This window comes from Akebia trifoliata, chromosome 15 (genome assembly GCF_017979445.1).
Source record: "Akebia trifoliata isolate Shusen 1 chromosome 15, ASM1797944v1, whole genome shotgun sequence".
Taxonomy (NCBI): Eukaryota; Viridiplantae; Streptophyta; class Magnoliopsida; order Ranunculales; family Lardizabalaceae; genus Akebia; species Akebia trifoliata.
Genome location: NC_141389.1, coordinates 10,194,704 through 10,213,998, shown reverse-complemented (window position 1 = coordinate 10,213,998; position 19,295 = coordinate 10,194,704). Strand labels below are relative to the sequence as shown.

Sequence of the window (19,295 nt, the reverse complement as noted above, 5' to 3'; positions counted from 1 at the left end):
AGTTTCTTTCTTCATACCCTCTCCTTTTGATTTGAAGATTTGTTGCAGCTGTGAAGTGTTAACCATTTGTATAGTAGAGAATGAAACACTTTGGGGGTGAAGGTGGAAACAGATCCCAAAGTAATAAGCCTTTGTTCATTTTTATTTGGTAGAAAAAGTGCAAAAGCCTTTAGATACAAAGTGGAGGAATGCCCCACTTGTACCTTAATTTATATATGATCTCTGTATTTTGGTTAAGGTAGATGATGATTACAAGCTGTCTGTAAATTCATACTGTCCCTTTGCCGAGCTTTCATTGATTAATAGAAAGTCCTTCATGAATGTCAAAACATGGTTCATGTTGTCATAACCCCAAATTTTTTTTGGAGTGAGTTATAGCTAATGATGAACTATGCTTAAATTTGGTCTTGAATTGATACTGAATCGAGAGGACATGTGGCATGCCTAGTGTTTGCAAATGAAATTGCTTGCTTCAATAGGTTTCATCTTTGAATCTCTCGGGGTTCAGTTACTTTATAATGTGTGCTCATATGGCATATATCTATTAAATTACTTGTGCCTTCGTTCCAGCATTTTCTACATATAAGCAACAATGGTTATTGTCCATCGAATCTATACTTTGTAGTCCTCTCTACAACCACTGCCCACTCCCCCACCTAATACTTCTTTTTGTCTCCAAAAAGAATCGAATCTTAATTTTCCTCTCTAGTTTTACAGTCTTGGGTGGGACTGAGGTTGGTTGCAATCTTTGTTGACCTTAGAGTCCTTGGACACAAATAGATGCAAACAGTTCACTAAAAGCATTCACAATGAAGTAACAGTCCACCAAAAGATCCATGGACACAAATATATGCAAATAGTTTTCTCAAGCCTTCATACATATAATAATAAAAATCTTACAAATCACAACACCATAATAACAACAACAACAACTTTGCTTTCTTTCAACCAGAAGGTCACCTCCAAATCTGGTTGGGAAGACAAAGCAACATTCAGTCTTATAAATATATAAATATAATTATAATAGATTGGTGGCAGAGTGGCCTTGCAGCCTCCATTACTGGTCAATCAGTCATATTAGCGGAGCCAGGTAACTTGCAAGAGAGTTTATTGGCTTGCAAGTACCAATATTTTCGGTTCTCCAGTGCCTCACCTTGATCCTTACCAAGTATTCAACAGGGATCCATGCAAAGCTAAGCATTGCTGGTGCTCTATCTTCACCTGGTCCTTTTTCTTGTTTATGGGTTTATATACTTGATAAATATTTAAAAAAAGACATGCTTATTTTGGTAAAATACTCTAGATTCTTTCTATCTGATAAAAGAATACTATCTACCAGTCAGCAGTAGTTTTAATAATTAATCATTAAGTTTTTAAGTCATTTTTCAATTAGTATCATGGCCATGGCACATAGACAACTACGCCCATGTCATGTGTCAAGGTAATGCTCATTTTGTTCTAGTTTTTGTTTCTTTTTTTCCTCTTTAGTAAATCTAATACTATTGACGATTTGAAACACTACAACAAAAAATGGAAATTAGGAACGGTTTATATCCGTTCCAAAATGACTATGAAACGGTTGGCCGACCGTCTCTAATCGAGGGGTCGCTAGATCTCAATATTTGGAACGGTTGAAAACCGTTCCAAAACTCAAAATTCGAAACGGTTAAAAACCGTTCCAAATCTGCAAGCACTAACACAAAAAAAAAAAAACGTTAGACATCGATTAAAATCCGATGTCTATAAGACTGATGTCCAAAGTTTGAGACTTTAGACATTGGTTACAAACCGATATCTAAAATTATCACAAACTGATATCTAAACTTTTGAAAAAAAAAAATAGAGATACGCCCATATGAATGGGATTTGACAAAAAATGTGGAAGCAATATTTTAGAGCACGGATAAAACTTACCAAAATAGATCAAAGGGCTTGTCGAAGACTGACTGATTGTTTCTTTCACATTAGATACTCTCTCGAGATAATTTGTCATTAAAAATTTTACGTTACGCGAGTATGATACTAATAAGAACATAGAGCAATGAATTGATGCTAATAATGGCTAGGGCTATTACCTGATGGGTCACGAAGACAATCTCAGATCGAAATGGTACAATCCAATCCCTTGGCGGCGTCATCGAGGAATATCATTGCCATTCCAGTTGCAAGCCTGGTGTGAGTCTCCAATGCTAAGCACTTCTCAATATCTTCATGCCAGTTAATGACACCTACATTCGAGTATAGATAAGAAGAACAATTGATGACCAAGTTTTTGAGAAAAATGGAGAGTACCATGTAGGATGGCCAACATTGTGAGTGCATTGATCTCTGCATCCTTTGCATGGTATCTTATACGAGGAGACCACATCAATCAAAGAGAAAACACAATAGAAGCATTAGTCTATTAGGATATAAAAATTAGATTAGTACCTGCATTCGATGATTTAGTACCTCAATTGGTCCTTTGGGCTTCTCGAACGATGCTGCACACTAATCATCCAAAGCATCAGGTGAGGATATTGGAAATTTAACTCAAACTACACAGATGCACTCAATGAAAGGTTGCATTGAATACACATGATTACAACTTACTAAGGAGAGCTACTCTCCAACACCTCGAGACATGTGACACATTTGACAACAGCCCTCCGACTTCACTTCGCATCCCTCTCCAGCATTGGATTTGGGACTTGTCATTCATTCCATTCCTATTGTTCTTATGAAATTCACATTGTCTACCCCACCATTGCTCGCATTATGATCGTCGCTGCCACGACTTTCATACTTTGGAGCAAGCGAAGAGAAGAACGCATTAGAGTAGTCTCCCCCTCCTCCATACTCACCCTGTGAAGCAGTGGAAGGTTTAGGACTCCCAGGGTTCAAGTCATTGGCATTAGGGTTCTGTTGTTGCTGTTCATCTATATTGTCGTTCCATACCATATCCGTCAATTCTTCGGGTGACTCACCATTTGTTAAGGCAAGAAGATGCTCAGGCGGGGCCGAGTAACGTTCATCAGGGACAATAGTGGTGGAATCTTTTGGTGAGTGCTTCACGAGGTCACCTCCAATAAGTGTGCTGCTTGAGCAAATTCGCTTTACGTCGTATTTGCTGATGTCAAAGTTGGTTACCGCACTTATCCCTCGGAACTTGATTGCTGCAATATCATAGGCTTCTGCTGCTTCCTCTTGAGTGTCTGTAAAAAAAAAAAAAAAAATTAGAAAACTATGAACGTCCATGTCTTAATTGGGGTCGGCAGATTAATCCTATTTTTCCATTCAACTCTATTTTGAACCATATGTTAGACAAAACATATTTGATAACCATGGCATTGCCAGGCAGTAATAGAAACAAGTAATACAAAGTTTAGATTAAGAATTGTATTAATATTTGATTGTGAACATAAGAACCCAAATAGTATTTATTTAAAAAATAATAGAAAAAATTCTTAGCTAGATATAAATTCTTGACTGATCAAATCTAGACCGAGTTAACTTCAATAACAAATTGGTGTTTGGAATTTGAAGAATTTTAGAATCATATAAGGAGTGTCTGGTAGACATTTCTATTACTTAAGAAAAGCAATATCAAATTGGGAGAGAGAAAAACAAGCTTACTAAATGTTCCAAGGTACAAGTCTTTGTTCCCTGCAACCCTTCCAATTCTAGCTTGCCACCTTCCATGCTGATGGTGTCTGTAATTATTAAAAAACATAGATCATGTTGGCATGGGCAATTTTCATTAAAATTATTTTTAAAAAAAATACATGTATTATATCATATATATAATGTTGCTCCATTATTGCTAAGGATAATGTAAAGCTGTCAACAAGTAAGTAATGGAGTCTTTAATAATAAAGTTGTTCAGCAGAACCTCGTCACCCCTCGGTATACAGATGCTCCCCTTGAGAAACCACTGCTTTTCCTGAAAAACCAAATAAAAACAACTAAAGGTTAGTAATTATTATATAGCATCAAATGATTTTGTGGTTCAACATGACATCAATTTATATACACTCCTTGCTCATCAAACACTAAAATAGACTCTTCTTTGATGAGAATGAGATATAGCAACAAACTCCAATAAAGAATTGTCCACTATGTGAGAGAGAGAGAGAGAGAGGATACCTTCTTAAGTTGGCTACAAATTCCTGTCTTGTCATGTTCTTCAGATCTTCAAGCTCTTTCTCATATGTGCCCAGCTGAATATAAAAAGAAAAATTAAATAAATACAAAAGCTGGTTTTGATCATGTTGATCTTCCATAGTTACAAAAAGGAATGAAGAACCTTTACATGCGAAAAATAAACCAACTCACAGGGAAATTTATATGAGTTGAAGGACCCCAGTTCTTAAGTGCAGCTAAATCATAAGCCTTAGCTGCCTTTTCTTCCATATCATACCCACCTGCACAACAACCAATGTCACTTAATTCATTGTAATAGATGCACAGTATCAAAAATCCTTTGTTAAAGAAAGATTTATCAGAAATTGAAAGAAAACTGAAAAGAAAAGAGCAATGCCTACCTCTGGACCCTCCAATTGGACAGGAACATAGTAGCACGCATCATGTACAACTGCTCCATTTTTAAACCACTTCAGAAGAGCCCTAGAACCCCTTCCTCTACATCACACCAGTGCTTCGGTCAGAAAGCACTAAACATTATATATGTTAACCTCGGAAAACCAATGAATATGTTATGCAACAACCTTAAATTCCTGGAACATGGTTTTAAATACTAATTTGATCAATGTGTATAGGTGCACCTTAAAGAACGAGATGTATTGGTAAATATGGCCTTTTCTAATATGGAAAAACATTATGAATGGTTTGTATCTTTTCTTTTCTCTTCGATTTCTTAATAAAATTTTATACTTATCAAAAAGTTCAAATTAGTTATTGTTTTCCCTTTATGTTGGAAGAAATCCCATATTTTCAAGAACACCCAAAGGTGCCCTCAAAGGCATAAAAGATTCCCTAATAAATCATGAAGTTCAGTGTAGAATAATACTAAGGGGAATGTAATAGTGCTTTGGGATTTGGAAATAGCAAGGGAATATTATATCATGAAGTTGCGGTGCCAATAGAAGCTCTATAATATTTAGATAAGCAAAAAATATATCTCACAAGAGAATACTCACCAGAATAGCATGACAACGAACACAACGTTCCTATAAAAGTTGTACAATATCATGTATCCCATACGTTGGTAATTCCAATGGCCATTGACCAATAACAGGGGAACCAAGAATCTGAACTGCCCCATCGCAAAATCTGATGCCATCACAGCTTGCCTTCCTTCTTGCCACTGATGCCAATTCCCACATCAGCTATTTGGATCATTGATACATCATTGGCACCTGAGTAGCATACAATAGAATGAGAGGTGAAACATTCATCAGTCAAAAGGCCTAAAAGTTTTCATACTCTTCCTTTTTTTCTATCTATATCTTACCTCCTTGGGATCAGCCAACATGCTTACAATAGAAGCATCGATAGCGTCTTGGTTCTCAACCCTGGAAGCCCTTGCAGCAATCAGGATGATAATTAAAACACTGTAATTAGAGCTGCAATATTTTAAGATATTGATAGTACAAGAAGCTATGGGCACAAGGAAATACTAATTATGAAAATAAGCCCAACTAAGCATGATATAGAAGAACAAAGAAGAGTGTAACCCCAAAAGGGTACACTAGTTATGGAAATAACTCGTAAGGGAAAGTAGGCATACGCTTTTTCTCTTCTCTTCTATTTTTCCTTAAATTCTCTATATTCCTTCACAGACCTGACAAACACATAGAAGTAAGATAAGTACAGTGTAAATTGAAGAGAAATACAAAGTGAAAGGACAAGTGGGTGAAGAGTTCCCTCGGACCTCCTTTTTTTTTTTTTCCACTAAGAAAGGATTTGTATTTAAGAAGTATTACAAGGATTCAGGGGCAGTCACCCTACTTTATAAGAGAAAACTGAAAATATGGGAGGTCCAAAAGATCTCTCATACATGCATACAACAATATCAGACACTGCCCAGCATATTGCACTGACATTCAAAGTTTGACACTGAAGTGAACTGCGCTACCCAGAGATGGCATGGATATGGTGCAGTTATTTTTGTGGAACTTTATTTTAGTACACTGAATAATCAGACATGGGGAGGGAACTCCAGTAGTAAGACTGATGTACACTATACGGATGGTGTGTTGCTTGAATTGCTTGGATAAATGGGCATGAGAGTGCTTATCCTGTCATTTAGAAGGTGATTGAAATAGCCTACCAACTTAAACAAATAAAATCAAGGTACCAAAATACAAATTTATTGAGCACTTAAATGTCCAAATTAATTCAAGTTCTGCAAACACATTTGATATTTGAAGAAATGATAAAATGAGCATGAAAACCTTCTCATAATATCAGTACAAAAAACCTTTTGGAGTAAAGAAAATGTAAGTTCACTTCAATACTTACTGATGCATGTATCTGAAATATTTAAACTTTGAGAACTTACATAGAAAAGAAGGGACACGTGTAAGAAGCAAACTATGAATTCATGTTCCCAAACAATCCCCTCGTCTCTCCTTGTCGATAAAAAATTTTATATGTCTATATTGTTAATAAGCACAAATGCACCATACAAAATATATAGAAAATCAAATCCCCTTAGATCTAAGAAATTAAAAATAACAGATTTTCAAATTACAGAGAGGTCCAACAGAGTACACTTCAATAATCAAATGATTTTACACTTACTTGAACAAAACTGAAAAATTCTGATTACATCGATAATCAAACCGAATAAAAGTAGTTTTTTCTTTAAAAAAAAACTACCATAAATTCCTGCAATTAAAGTCCAAACAATCACACACTACAACAAAACTGAAATCCAGCTTTCCTATCCTTCATTCCTCAAAGACGTCACAAACATCAAACAAATTCACACCATATTTGATTCTTCAAACAATTAATTTCCATAAATAGCCAAAAATTCAACAAATAAAAATGAAAATTTGAAGAAACACGAAATTAAGAATTCAGATCTAAAAAGATCGATCGAGAAGCTGTTTGATTGCAGATGGAGACCGCTGAAGAGCTCAAGCTCGTGAAGCTTATTTATACTCAACCGATAATAGAACTAACAAAATTGTGTATAATCACATCTAAAAATCAAAATCTTCAATCCAAATCCTTAATACAATTTATATAAAGAAAAGAGGGATTAGAGAGAGTACCTAGCCCGAGAGATCAATCGAGCAAGCAACTGAGCGAGCGATTGAACGAGATAGAGATGAGATCGAGGGAGAGCGACTGAGATCGAGAAATGATCGACCGAGCGACTGAGCGAGAGAGAGATGAGATCGAGGGTGATCGACAGAGATCCAGAGAGACTATCGAGAGAGAGAGAGAGATGAGCGAGTGACAGTGATCGAGAGAGAGATGAGCGAGTGACAGTGATCGAGAGAGAGAGACACAATCAGGAGAGACGACTGAGAGAGCTTTCGTTCCACCTAATCATACGGATATCAGGTCAGACAAAATGCAGATAAAACGGTTTTTAAATGTAAAACGGCTTAAACCCGTTTTTAATTAGAAACGGATAAAATCCTTTTTATAATTTTGTTCCTGATTCACTGTTTTCTTGTAGTGAAAGTGAGTAGATACATAACTTGGAAACAAGTAGAGTGAAAATATGAATTCAAGAATATATCGAAAGTAAGCCTGAATAGAAACCTTAATGAGGGGAGCTACTATACTAGCTTGATGCTTCCTGTTAAACCTTATAATTAACATAATTAAAAGGGATATTTACGAATAAAGGAGAGAGTAGGGTCTACAATTGTGTTTTATTATATAGATGTTTTAACTATTTTTTCCCATTTTGTATTTTGGAGAGATATTTAATGCTTTCATTCATCAAGTTTACATTGATTTCACATATTCAGTTTGATGAGTTCATGTTGTAGGTGTCATTGATTTATCCTTCTTTTGGGTTTAACCTGCCCGCCCAGAAAAAGATATATTAACATTATACTTTATATCAAAGGTCCTAAAAAGATTTGGGCATGTTTATCGCATAAGAGGCAATATATTGGTAATAGAAATGGGTCTTCCCATCTTGGAGGCAGAAAATATGCAAAATGATCGATTGTAAAGCTTGCAATAAAGATGCAGAGATAAAGATTTGAACTTAGACTTTGGGCAAGTCGAATTCGTTCCACAGGGACAGTTTGGATTCAAAGATTCATTCGGTTAGAAACAAAAACAGAATTAGAAAACAGATTCATTTAAAAACAAAACAGATTTGTTGCAAATTAGAAAATGAAAATTAACAATAGAAAAGAGAAATTGAAACTAGTGAGAAAGGGCTTAGAGAGCTCAAGTCTACCATTGCAAGTCATCCAAAATGCTAATTAATTCTAAATATGACTCAATCCACGTAGCAAGTCATTGCTCGTGGATCGGAAGATGATTTGATGTATCCATTGATTGGAACCCAAAAGTATCCATGAAGATCTCTGATTTAGGCAAGATTATCCGACTTATGCTTCCATTCATCACAGAGCATGAGTGTTCTTGAACTTATCTAAGTAATACTCATCAAAGCTTGAATTAGAAGCATGAGTTAGATGATCTTATCATGAAGAGATTCATAGATTTAACATTAAACACAGAAATATAGAATTGAAATAACATGAGTAGAATGAACTTGCTCCGGCATCCTTGATCTCTTTAAAGAGGATCTAGCCGATCATCGCAAGTATCATATTGCAACAATAATAAAAGCAAGAAGATGATAGATGGAGAAGAGAAGGTAGAATAGTGTTGCAACTTGATTCCTTCCTTGATGATCTCTCAAAAGAGTTACAATAAAGCTAATGGATTACTCTTGATGTTCTCACTCCTCTCAAAAGCTCACCCAAAGGAAAAATTACAGAGAATTAAAAGAAGAAACTAAAGAAAATTATAGAAGAGAAAAGTCTAAGAGGGACCCAAGAGGGGGCCCCTTCTTTGAAATCAACCCTCAAATTTATAATGTTCGTATTCGGGAAATCGGGGTGATTTGGCGGATAATTCGATTCGAATGGCCCAATCAGTTACAACCACCGAAGCTTCTGTAAAAATCTCAAGGACAAATTCCTCGAAATGACCGCGACGCGGTCTTGGCTAGCCGCGGCGCGGTGACGTGGCGCCCAAAATCCTCAAGATTTTGTCGGATGCTTCCTTTTTGCTCGCATGTTGTAACAGTAATTGTTATTTCTTTTGTTGGTTTCCGAATGTGCCCTTTTCACCTGAAATTAGTAACAAACTATTGTTAGCCACATTAATTTCGGATTTAATAAATTTATTATTATTTTAAGGGAACTAGTATTTATACGATGGTAATCTCGGTGAAATTACGGTCCCAAAATGATATTATTGGGACCTTATCACAAAACAGTGAAAAATATTTTTGTGAATGCAATTTATTAATGTCATGTTTCATAGGAATTTAATAGTATCTGGATCTTGAATCAAAGGATTTCCTGATGTTGTTGCTAGCCCTTCTTCTTCCAGTATTTGTATGCTCTGGATATTGAACATTTGAATTACCACACAGGCTTGCCATGTGATGCTAGGAGTTATATAGAATTGGGTATGGAATCTTAGCTACCGTTGATTTGGTCTTATATATTTTACATTGCCGGACCCAAGCCCGGATAAAGGAGGAGGGAAAAGGATGGTCCCAAGGAAGAGGTAAAATTATATGTTTTACATTTAAAATTATAAATGTTGTTTCTTGTTCCCAGTGCTCTTCAAACATTTCTGATCATATACTACTTTCTTCAATCAGGGCCAAAGATATTTACAAGTCGTGAATCTCGACATGATTATAAGAAGACAGTCTGTGGTCTTTTTCACATTTAGGAAATATAAATTGACTTTGGGATTTTGAGCATCCTCTAAGCTAGTTGATGTCATTTCCCTTCCAAAATTGTAGGGGCGACAGGTCTTACAAACCCAATCCTCGACTTGCTTGTGTTCTGGATGTACTCTTCATACTCCATGCAGAACATGAAATGAATTGCTCCACAGCTGCTACCAGGCACCTTGCATCAAGGTATGCATCTTATTTTCTGTAATGCAAACCAGCTACCTCGAAAAGGTTGTACGATATATCTGACATCAAATTTTCCTATTCCTTGGCTCCGTGGAAAGCTTCAGTACAAAGACACAACCTTTCACCTTCAACATAGACAAAATGTGCAAGTCTGCTCTCGCCAACGCTATCTTCAGCACCGTGTCTTTCGTGCTTGGTGCTGTCACATCAGTGGTATCTGGTTTCCTTGGAATGAAGATTGCAACTTATGCAAATGCCAGAACCACGCTTGAGGCAAGGAAGGGTGTTGGGAAGGCTTTTATCACTGCATTCAGGTCTGGTGCAGTTATGGGTTTTCTCCTCGCTGCTAACGGACTTTTGGTTCTTTACATTACCATCAATCTCTTCAAGATTTACTATGGTGATGACTGGGAAGGCCTTTTTGAGGCTATTACTGGTTATGGTCTTGGTGGATCTTCCATGGCTTTGTTCGGTAGAGTTGGTGGAGGTATCTACACAAAAGCTGCTGATGTTGGTGTGGCAAGGTCGAAAGAAACATTCCCGAGGATGACCCAAGAAATCCTGCTGTGAGAAACATCATTTTTTCCTCCTGTGAATCTCTAGTTTTTTTAAATTCCAGGGTTTATTATGGCCTAATTATATCTTTGCTTTCTTCTTAAAGGTGATCGCTGACAATGTTGGTGATAATGTTGGGGATATTGCTGGGATGGGATCTGATCTTTTTGGCTCTTATGCTGAGTCCTCATGTGCTGCTCTTGTTGTTACCTCCATCTCCTCATTTGGGATCAACCTTGAGTTCACTGCAATGTGTTATCCCTTGCTCATCAGCTCCATGGGCATCCTTGTTTGCTTAATCACCACTCTATTTGCAACTGATTTCTTTGAAATCAAGGCTGTCAAGGAAATTGAGCTTGCCTTGAAGAAGCAATTCATTATCTCCACTGCTCTTATGACTGTTGGAATTGCTGTTGTTAGTTGGGTTGCCCTCCCAACGTCCTTCACAATCTTCAATTTTGGAGTCCAGAAGGTTGTGAAGAACTGGTATGCTCCATAACTGTTCTTCATGCTTTTTCAAGATATTTGCAATTTTTTTTACATATATTTTGGTTGTTTCAAAATAATAAAATATATTGACAGAGACTCCAATTGCGGGGAACTATTCTTCTGTGTTGCCATTGGCTTATGGGCTGGACTGGTTATTGGATTTGTAACCGAGTATTACACTAGCAATGCATAGAGGTAACTAATCTTAGTAAACCTTCTGTTCCTCTTCAATTCTGTCGCATAATAATTTATATCTTAACAAAAATCTGTCTTTCATTTTACAGCCCTGTACAAGATGTTGCTGATTCATGCAGAACTGGAGCTGGTACCAACGTTATCTTTGGTCTTGCTTTGGGATACAAATCTGTGATTATTCCGATTTTTGCCATTGCTATTAGTATTTTTGTCAGTTTCAGCTTGGCTGCTATGTACGGCATTGCCGTAGCTGCTCTTGGAATGCTGAGAACCATTGCTACCGGATTGGCCATTGATGCTTATGGACCCATTAGTGACAATGCTGGAGGCATTGCTGAGATGGCAGGCATGAGTCACAGGATTCGAGGGAGAACTGATGCCCTTGATGCCGCCGGAAACACCACAGCCGCTATAGGAAAGGTATTATCTTATCGCAATCCTTCTGTTTCTTCATGCTGTTACTAATTTTAATGTCTTTTTGTTTCCAAGGGCTTTGCCATCGGATCAGCAACTGGGTAGTTTCGTTCTGGCAGGTGAGGTATTTTGAGTGATGTGCATCTCTGTATCAGAGTGCAGGTTTATTTTGATCGAGTTTCTATAACTCTATTTCATATTTTAATTTTACATATATGTTTTAAAATTTCTGGATTGTCTTTGTTTTCAGTGAGTTGCCAGAATTTCTTGGTGGTACATGTACCTGTGCAGATCAGGGGGGTTGCCTTAGGTCTGATAAGGGGTCCATGGAAGGACCCAAACATATTGAAGGTTTTGTTACTTACCTTGGAAAACTTTCTTTTCTTATATTTGAGAATAATGTAGAAATGGGTTTTTAGCTTTTTCTTCATCTTCTGTGATTCATATATGGTTCAGAAACAATTATGATTGCTTGCTTGTGTACTTTATTATAGATGGTTTTAGATGGTGAAGCACGATGTGCCAGACAAATTGTGACAGTTTCCAATTTCCAGACAAATAGGGAGAGAATGGTTGTACCCAGGTTTAAATTTGAAGAACCCCGGTTGGAGCAAATTCAAGATCTTGAGGTTTGTGTTGAATGTTCATAGAGGATTTTCTTGGTTTTTTTTCTTTTTAATTTTAAACTTTATCCTTACCTTCTGTGGGTAGTCTAATAGTTGGACCGTAGCTGCAGAGTGATTTTACTAAATATTTTAGAGAAGATCTACATACGCGGCTTCTGAGCATGGATTTTAAGAAGCAAGTTGATGGGCTTGAGTTGTTGCAGAAGGCGACTTTGCTTTTAATGTTATAGCTGCTAATTTGCCAAAGGGTTGCCCTTACGAATTTTTTTTTTCTTCTTAGAGAGGAAATAATTGAACTTCTCGATATACTTTTTAGGTGGTTTGTTTTGCGCTTCTGTGAGTCGAACACGACATGCCTGTTAAAGGTGCACGTTATTTTTATGAATGTATTGTTAAAATTTCCTTTATGATATAATTACCTTTGACCTTATCGTTGATCAATTAGGTGTTGGAGTTTCTTCCTGAACTTTTTGATGCTCTGAAAGATGAGGGCTATACACTGACAGAATCAGAAGCAGCAATATTTCTTCCATGCTTGATAGAGAAGGTAACATGAAGTGTAGGCAATGGAATTGGAAGGTAGCAGCTAATATCAAAAGAAGGTGACAACAGTTGTTGTGCCAACAAATGGAAAGAATGAAATGACAGAAAGCAAATGGTGGCTGCAGCTTGTGAGAAACAGAGGTGTCAAGAGTTGTTTCTATTAAAGGAATGACAATATGAAGTGGCAAGTGGGTGTTGGTAGCAAGATGGGTGTCAAGTCATTGGAGAGGTGGCAACTGTGTGCTTGCTTGGCAGTATGAGCTGTTGTGTGGGCTGCAGCTGTGGCTTAAGATGAGAATAACAGCTGGTTATTAAGAACATGGCAGCAAAGGTGGAGGTGGCAAAACAAAAAGTAGCACATGTGCTGCTGCTGTGTTAAAGAGAGCAGGAGGGTTTTTATGGAAGGTTGTGTGTGAACATTAGTTGGAAAGAGGGATGTAGATGTGCAAATGGAGGTTAAATGAGATGTAAATCCCTTGAACATTGTGAAAGAGATTGCAGTAATGGCTGATGAATGTAAATCTCTTTTTTAAATTAGAAATTCAAAAATGTAAATTTTTTTTTTTATATAATAAATCCAGAAAAGCGACTGTCATTAACAGTCGTTTTTTCCGACTGTCCAAAACACTCATTTTTTCCGACTGTCTAAGACAGTCGTTGTTTTCCGACTGTCAAGGACAGTCGTTTTTGCCGACTGTTTACAATTAAAAAATCACTCCTTTTAAAACGACTCGTTTTACGACTGTTTGAGCAGTCGTTTTTAGCTCATTATGACGTAGTGGTAGTTCAGTGGCTATTCATTTTTCAAATCGTCGATCATGTGCAAAAAAATAAATTCTACCATGATTATTATAATTATTATTATTTTTTTATAAAAACCTAAATCTTTCCATGAACTCTAGAGCGCTGAGATGTTACTTGGCACAACATGACCGTCCATGGAACGAAACCAGTCTTACCCTGTCATGGTAGCCTAACTCATTTAGATTTGGACGTTTTTGAGGCATATATAGTTGGATTACATGTAATCACACTCCTGCCCTCCTTTGGATTGTAATCTTCGGCCCATTGATCTACAAAATAGAAATAGGCTGATTAATGATTTCAATGATAGTATCTCAGTTATCATGGGCTCAAAATTCACACATGGTCCTTTACAGAGATCCCCACTATGAAATAATGCTTTAATCAATTGCAAGGACAAATATTAATGGGCAATGGCCCAAACAAATTGCCATGTGATGCACCAAAGAATTAGGAATCTGATATCTACAACGTGCCATTAGCCTTTTTTGTATTTCCTTCTTCTTCTTTTTTTTTTTTTTTTTTTTTTCTTTTTTTTTTAATACATATTGTATGGCAGTAGTCTTTGAGGTCTCCCCTTTGAAAGTTGTCTCCTATCAATTACCACAGGAAAATTCATTTATTCTTTTAAATATAAATAAAATTGACCAATTCTTAATTATTCATTTTTTCCATTTTTCTCATTGTAAACCTGTTTTTAGTGAGATCAGTAACTTGATAATATTAGGAACTAAAACTAGGTCAACCTTATATTTTGTTTGAACTAGTTCGGGATAACTCAAGTCTTTCATGTAAAATTGATATCATCCAAGTTAACTCAAACTCAGCATGTATTGATCCGATTAAAAAATAACAGGTATTCGGAACCTTAAACTTAGACATGTGTGACCGCTGAAGCGGAAAAAAAAAATTTGTTTGAATTTATTTATTTAAATATTTTTGGGAAAATTACTTAGAGGAATTTGGTGAAGGCCAGTTTCTTTCTAAATAGTCTATGAATCTCATTTGTCAATTTTAATGATTTTGAAATACCCCCAAACTAGTCTTTTTCTCATCTTCTACACATAGTAAGGTTTTCCAATGTGATCATTTTTTGATGATTTTTTTATGATAAATAACGATAGGAGAATGATGTACTCTTAATTTTGAAGATTTGGATGTTTGTTATTTATTTATTTATTTTGATGATTTATAAAAAGAAAATGAAGAAAGAAATTGAGATTCTAAATTTTTTATTTATGATTATGTTGTTAATTTTGACTCGCAACTATGATTTATGCATTTTAGGTATATCGAGGAGTTTACTCAGTATCAAACTCAAACATAAATAAATAAATAAATCTCGATCACATTTACAATGTTGAGTTCACCACTATTTTTCTTTTTTAATCTATTTCAACATTTTTATTGTCAAACTCGTCACTTAGTGTCGATTTCACCACTTTTTATTGTTTAGTAAAACATTTTATTGTCGAGTTTGACGTTTTTTTTATATATGAAAATATTGTCGAACTCAACAATAATTAAATGTTGTACTAGACAATAAAAAGTGGTGAACTCGACACTAGTTGGTGACTTCGACAAAAAAATGTTAAACTAGATACTAAAAGTGGTGAACTTGATGCTGTAATGTGATCTAGATTTATGTTCATAATAAAGAGAGTATCATTCCCCATTTTTCATTCATGATCAAAGATTGTTGGAAATGATAGCAATCGTCATTAGAAAACCGAATTATGTGAAAAAGATGAGAAAAATGGATAGTTTGCGTATTTCAAAGGCATTATAACTTGAGATAAGGTCGAAGAATCATTAAGAAAGAAAATTTTTACTAAATGGATTATTTAGATACCGCCCAAAACTTAAGGATAATTTAGACAAAAACCTTTCAGTTAAGATCTTTAAGTGATTTTCCCTTTTTATTGAATGGTGAACGGAGTACATATTGTTTGAATCACTCTAGCCAACTGCGACAAATCAATTACAAATTGCCAATTATGATCTTGAAGAAGAGCCACTTGCCAATTAAAGTTCCAATCATGCTGGGGTGACATTGGGATTTATTCACATTTCTGATGTGGAGTGCACACATAACTTTAGAAGTTTTTCCTCAAGATACAAGTAAAAAGCATCTACGCTTATGCGCGCACCTCCACATCAGAAATGTGAGAATGGCAGTAAATCCAATGTCACCCAGCATTAGTGTTAAAGTTCGGAAAGTCATACTAGGTTGGAGTCCAGCTATTTTTGGAGCAATATTAAAAGAGGGTTGCTATTGCCACACCAACATTTACTAACGCCATACCAACAAGGTAATTTTTTTGTGATTTATATAGGAATTGGTGCGGCATTAGTAAAAGTTGGTGTGGCAATAGTAGGTCTCTATTAAAATTGCTTAGTAATAATGAAAATAAAAATTATTATTTTATTTCGAAAGTGAAACATAGCCAAAATTCCAACCTAACAAACATTATAGGACCAGTCTCTTAATTTTTCTTAGAAGACTTTTCGACCTTAGTGTCCATCAAAGGCTAATGAAAACCATAGTAAATGTTTGAAGAGCATTAAACTATGAGTCGTGCAAACAGAGACACAGTGGTGACAAAATGATGTGGTGTCGTGCACATTACATTAGACGCTTTTTCGTGAGATATGAGTAAAAAGAATCTATGGTTATTTACACGCCACCACCACATTTTTGTCACCTTTGTGTCTTGTCATTCCAGCATTTTTCGTAAACTATGGTACCCGGAGTTAGACTAAAATCCAATTCTTTTATTCTGATGCACAATCCTTGACCCCACTGGCCCATTAATGTTTGGCTCGGTCCTCGCACATTAAACCTAGAACCAATATTAGGCCCACCTGATTAATGGGTTCTACGTGCAATACATGCACTTGGAAATTAGAATCTGAGAGTATTTTTGGTAAAAAATAATTTTTTTAAGGGCATTTTCGATACAAAGTTCAATTTTCAAAGTGTATTCATAGGACTTTATCGTATGCCCTTAGGGCACACGTTAACAAGACCTTAAGATAATATATAAATATTTTATATTAATTATACACTTTCAGAACTAGGAAGAACATAGAGTTTGAAATTCATTCCTCTATTGAAACCGGCTGGAATTGTATTTTAATTTATAGAGAATATTACATCAATTAAGAAAAGATAAATATATATATAAAAAAATATTTTTATCTTTTTGTTACAAAGAATCCAAACTATATGGAAACAATGAAGATGGAAAAGATTGGGATAAAATCCCCCAAATCTGGCTTCCCTGATTTCATAGGCAAGCTAATATTTCTAATACTCCCCCACAAGGTGGATCATGATGCCTAACTTGCTAATCAAGAGATGGAAAGGATCCTTGCCCAGGGATTTGTACGTTGAAAATGTCTGCAATTTGATTGGAGGATTGAATATACAATGAACAAGTAAGTTGGATTGGATCTTTTCACGAATGAAGAGACAATCGAGTTCAATGTGTTTCGTGCAACACTAGGCTTTCAACAATGTGAATGACTGCCTGATTGTCACAATAAAGGGTGATAGGTGCAAAGTGCGGGATGCCAAAATCAACAAGAAGATATTTGGGCCATTGAAGTTCAGAAGTGATAGTCACCATGGTGCAAAATTCTGCATCTATAGAGGAGCGAGCAATAGTGGGCTATTTTTAGTCTTCCAAGATATCGGATTGGAATCAAGCAAAATACAATAGTATGTAGTAGAATGACGAGTTGTAGGACAGCCAACCCGATCAAAATCACAAAAACCACTTAAATGAAGAGAGCTAGAAGAAGAGAGAAGAATCCCCTTTCCATGTGACGCTTTCAAATAACATAGAACTCATGTAGCATCCATGTGCTAGTGCAGGGAGCTTGCATGAATTGACTTAAAATGTGTACTGAATAGGCAATGTATGGTTGAGTGACCGTGAGATAGATGAGAGGCCCACAAGACGTCGATAAGAGGATGGATCAGTCAATAATGTACTATTAGTGGGGGTAAAGTTGAGAATTTGTTTTTGAGGAAAACCAAACTCTAGCACCAAGCAAGTCAGTGTCCTTGATTTTTATCATTCTTTTGGCTTTATTGTCGATCATTGATTGGGATGTTGAATATTTTTATTTGGCATATCTTTGTTATGGTTCAATTTGGCACTACGTCACAAACAGTCAAGAACGACTAAATAGTGCGGAAAAAACGACGGACTAAAGCCGTCGTTTATATACGACGGCTTTCACCAATTGTTTAACCGCTAATGACGATTATAATAATCGTTTATTAACAACTAATTTAATCCGTCTTTTAATTAGTAAAAGAATCACTATTGCCACACCAAAGTTTACTATGTATACACCGATTGGTGTGGCGTAAATAAAATTTGATTATCACTATTGCCGCACCAACTTTACCAAATCTGATATTCGATTTCTTCTATTCGAGTTCTTCTCTGTATCTTCTCCGTTTCTTCTCTGTATCTTCTTTGTTTCTTCTTCCCCTAAATGAAGCCCTAGGGTTTTAAATCTCTAAAGCATAAGTCTGATTTCGATTTCTTCTCTCACGACTTTGAGTTTCGAACTTACGAAACCAGGCGAGGTTCGTGCGGTAATGCTCTCTCTCTCTCTCTCTCTCTCTCTCTCTATATCTCTCTCTCTCTCTCTCTCTTAGGCATAATGTTTTCTACATCTATTTGAGAATGATCTCTATCTATTTCTTGAATTTAAGCTAGGTTTTCCTTGAATAATGGAGGTTTCTAATGGTGAATAGATTTTCATTCCACAGATGTTGATTGATCACTTCTTAACCTTTATTTATTCGCAGATCTCAAAGTTCTGTTACGGATTCTGCGATTCCAGTATTGATTCGAAGGTTCACTCATCGTTGGCTCTACTCATCAGCTCGATTTTTGGTATGATTTTAACGATCCTCACTGATTTTTTTTTAGTTTCTGGAATGAAATTCATTTATCTTCTTTAAGGAAATTTTATCCTTATCTGTGAAATTTGCTGTTGATTTGAAATTATGCATTTTTTTTCGTTGATTTTAATGATAATGTGAGTGCATGTGTATTAGTTGGTATTTTGTGTTTCTTCTGCTTCTTTCCTTGTGTTTTGGCCTGTTTGTTGAACATTATTGCAATGCAACTTTGAGTATATTAATTAAGTCTCAACCTTTAGGTACTTCTGTGATTAAATCAGAAAAGATAAAAGATGACTAAAATCTTATTATCTTAGTAAGATAATGGTTTCACTAATTTATATTAAATTACAGGGGAAGAATTTAAATGTGATCCACATGATATAACAAATAGGGAATCGTTCCTCAATAGTAAGATAGCAGAAACTGTTACAAAGATGATCCGATAAGGTCCCGAAAATTAATATGAGTCAATGAGTTATTGTTGGGGCTTGGACAGCCAGCCAGCCTGCAATTTGATAAGATTTGTCATTTAAATCTGTGAACATGAGAATCATGATGCACTGTTTCAATAACTTCAATCCAAAAGGAGTCAGAATCTAGCCACGACTTTGACGAATTCAAAATAAATAACTTCATCTTCAATTTAGAA

The 19,295-nt window shown here is 35.8% G+C and overlaps 1 protein-coding gene, 1 long non-coding RNA gene and 1 pseudogene across 5 annotated transcripts; 2 read left to right on the top strand and 1 right to left on the bottom strand.

Moving 5' to 3' along the window:
• Window positions 1-1,775: 1,775 nt before the first annotated feature.
• On the bottom strand, window positions 1,776-6,139 carry LOC147384298 (AP2-like ethylene-responsive transcription factor AIL1). Of its 3 annotated transcripts, XM_086425800.1 has the most exons (9): window positions 5,729-6,139; window positions 5,453-5,513; window positions 5,139-5,357; window positions 4,524-4,620; window positions 4,315-4,403; window positions 4,126-4,199; window positions 3,872-3,922; window positions 3,616-3,692; window positions 1,776-3,194 (listed from the first exon to the last, which is right to left on the bottom strand). In XM_086425800.1, the coding sequence occupies exons 5-9, from the start codon at window positions 4,390-4,392 to the stop codon at window positions 2,698-2,700; spliced, it is 777 nt and encodes a 258-aa protein (XP_086281926.1). In that variant the 5' UTR covers window positions 4,393-4,403; window positions 4,524-4,620; window positions 5,139-5,357; window positions 5,453-5,513; window positions 5,729-6,139; the 3' UTR covers window positions 1,776-2,697. The 3 variants fall into 3 exon arrangements, with proteins under 3 accessions (XP_086281926.1, XP_086281927.1, XP_086281925.1); XM_086425801.1 differs by having other exon boundaries at window positions 5,453-6,139; XM_086425799.1 differs by having other exon boundaries at window positions 5,139-6,139.
• Window positions 6,140-9,819: 3,680 nt separating this feature from the next.
• On the top strand, window positions 9,820-11,848 carry LOC147384297 (pyrophosphate-energized vacuolar membrane proton pump 1-like; annotated as a pseudogene). Its single transcript, XR_015172449.1, has 6 exons — window positions 9,820-10,090; window positions 10,195-10,656; window positions 10,752-11,130; window positions 11,242-11,329; window positions 11,419-11,749; window positions 11,819-11,848. The product of XR_015172449.1 is annotated as a pyrophosphate-energized vacuolar membrane proton pump 1-like (transcript).
• Window positions 11,849-11,972: 124 nt separating this feature from the next.
• Window positions 11,973-13,447, top strand: LOC147384296 (uncharacterized). Its single transcript, XR_015172707.1, has 4 exons — window positions 11,973-12,094; window positions 12,238-12,372; window positions 12,480-12,734; window positions 12,815-13,447. It is a non-coding gene; the product is annotated as an uncharacterized LOC147384296 (long non-coding RNA).
• Window positions 13,448-19,295: the final 5,848 nt, after the last annotated feature.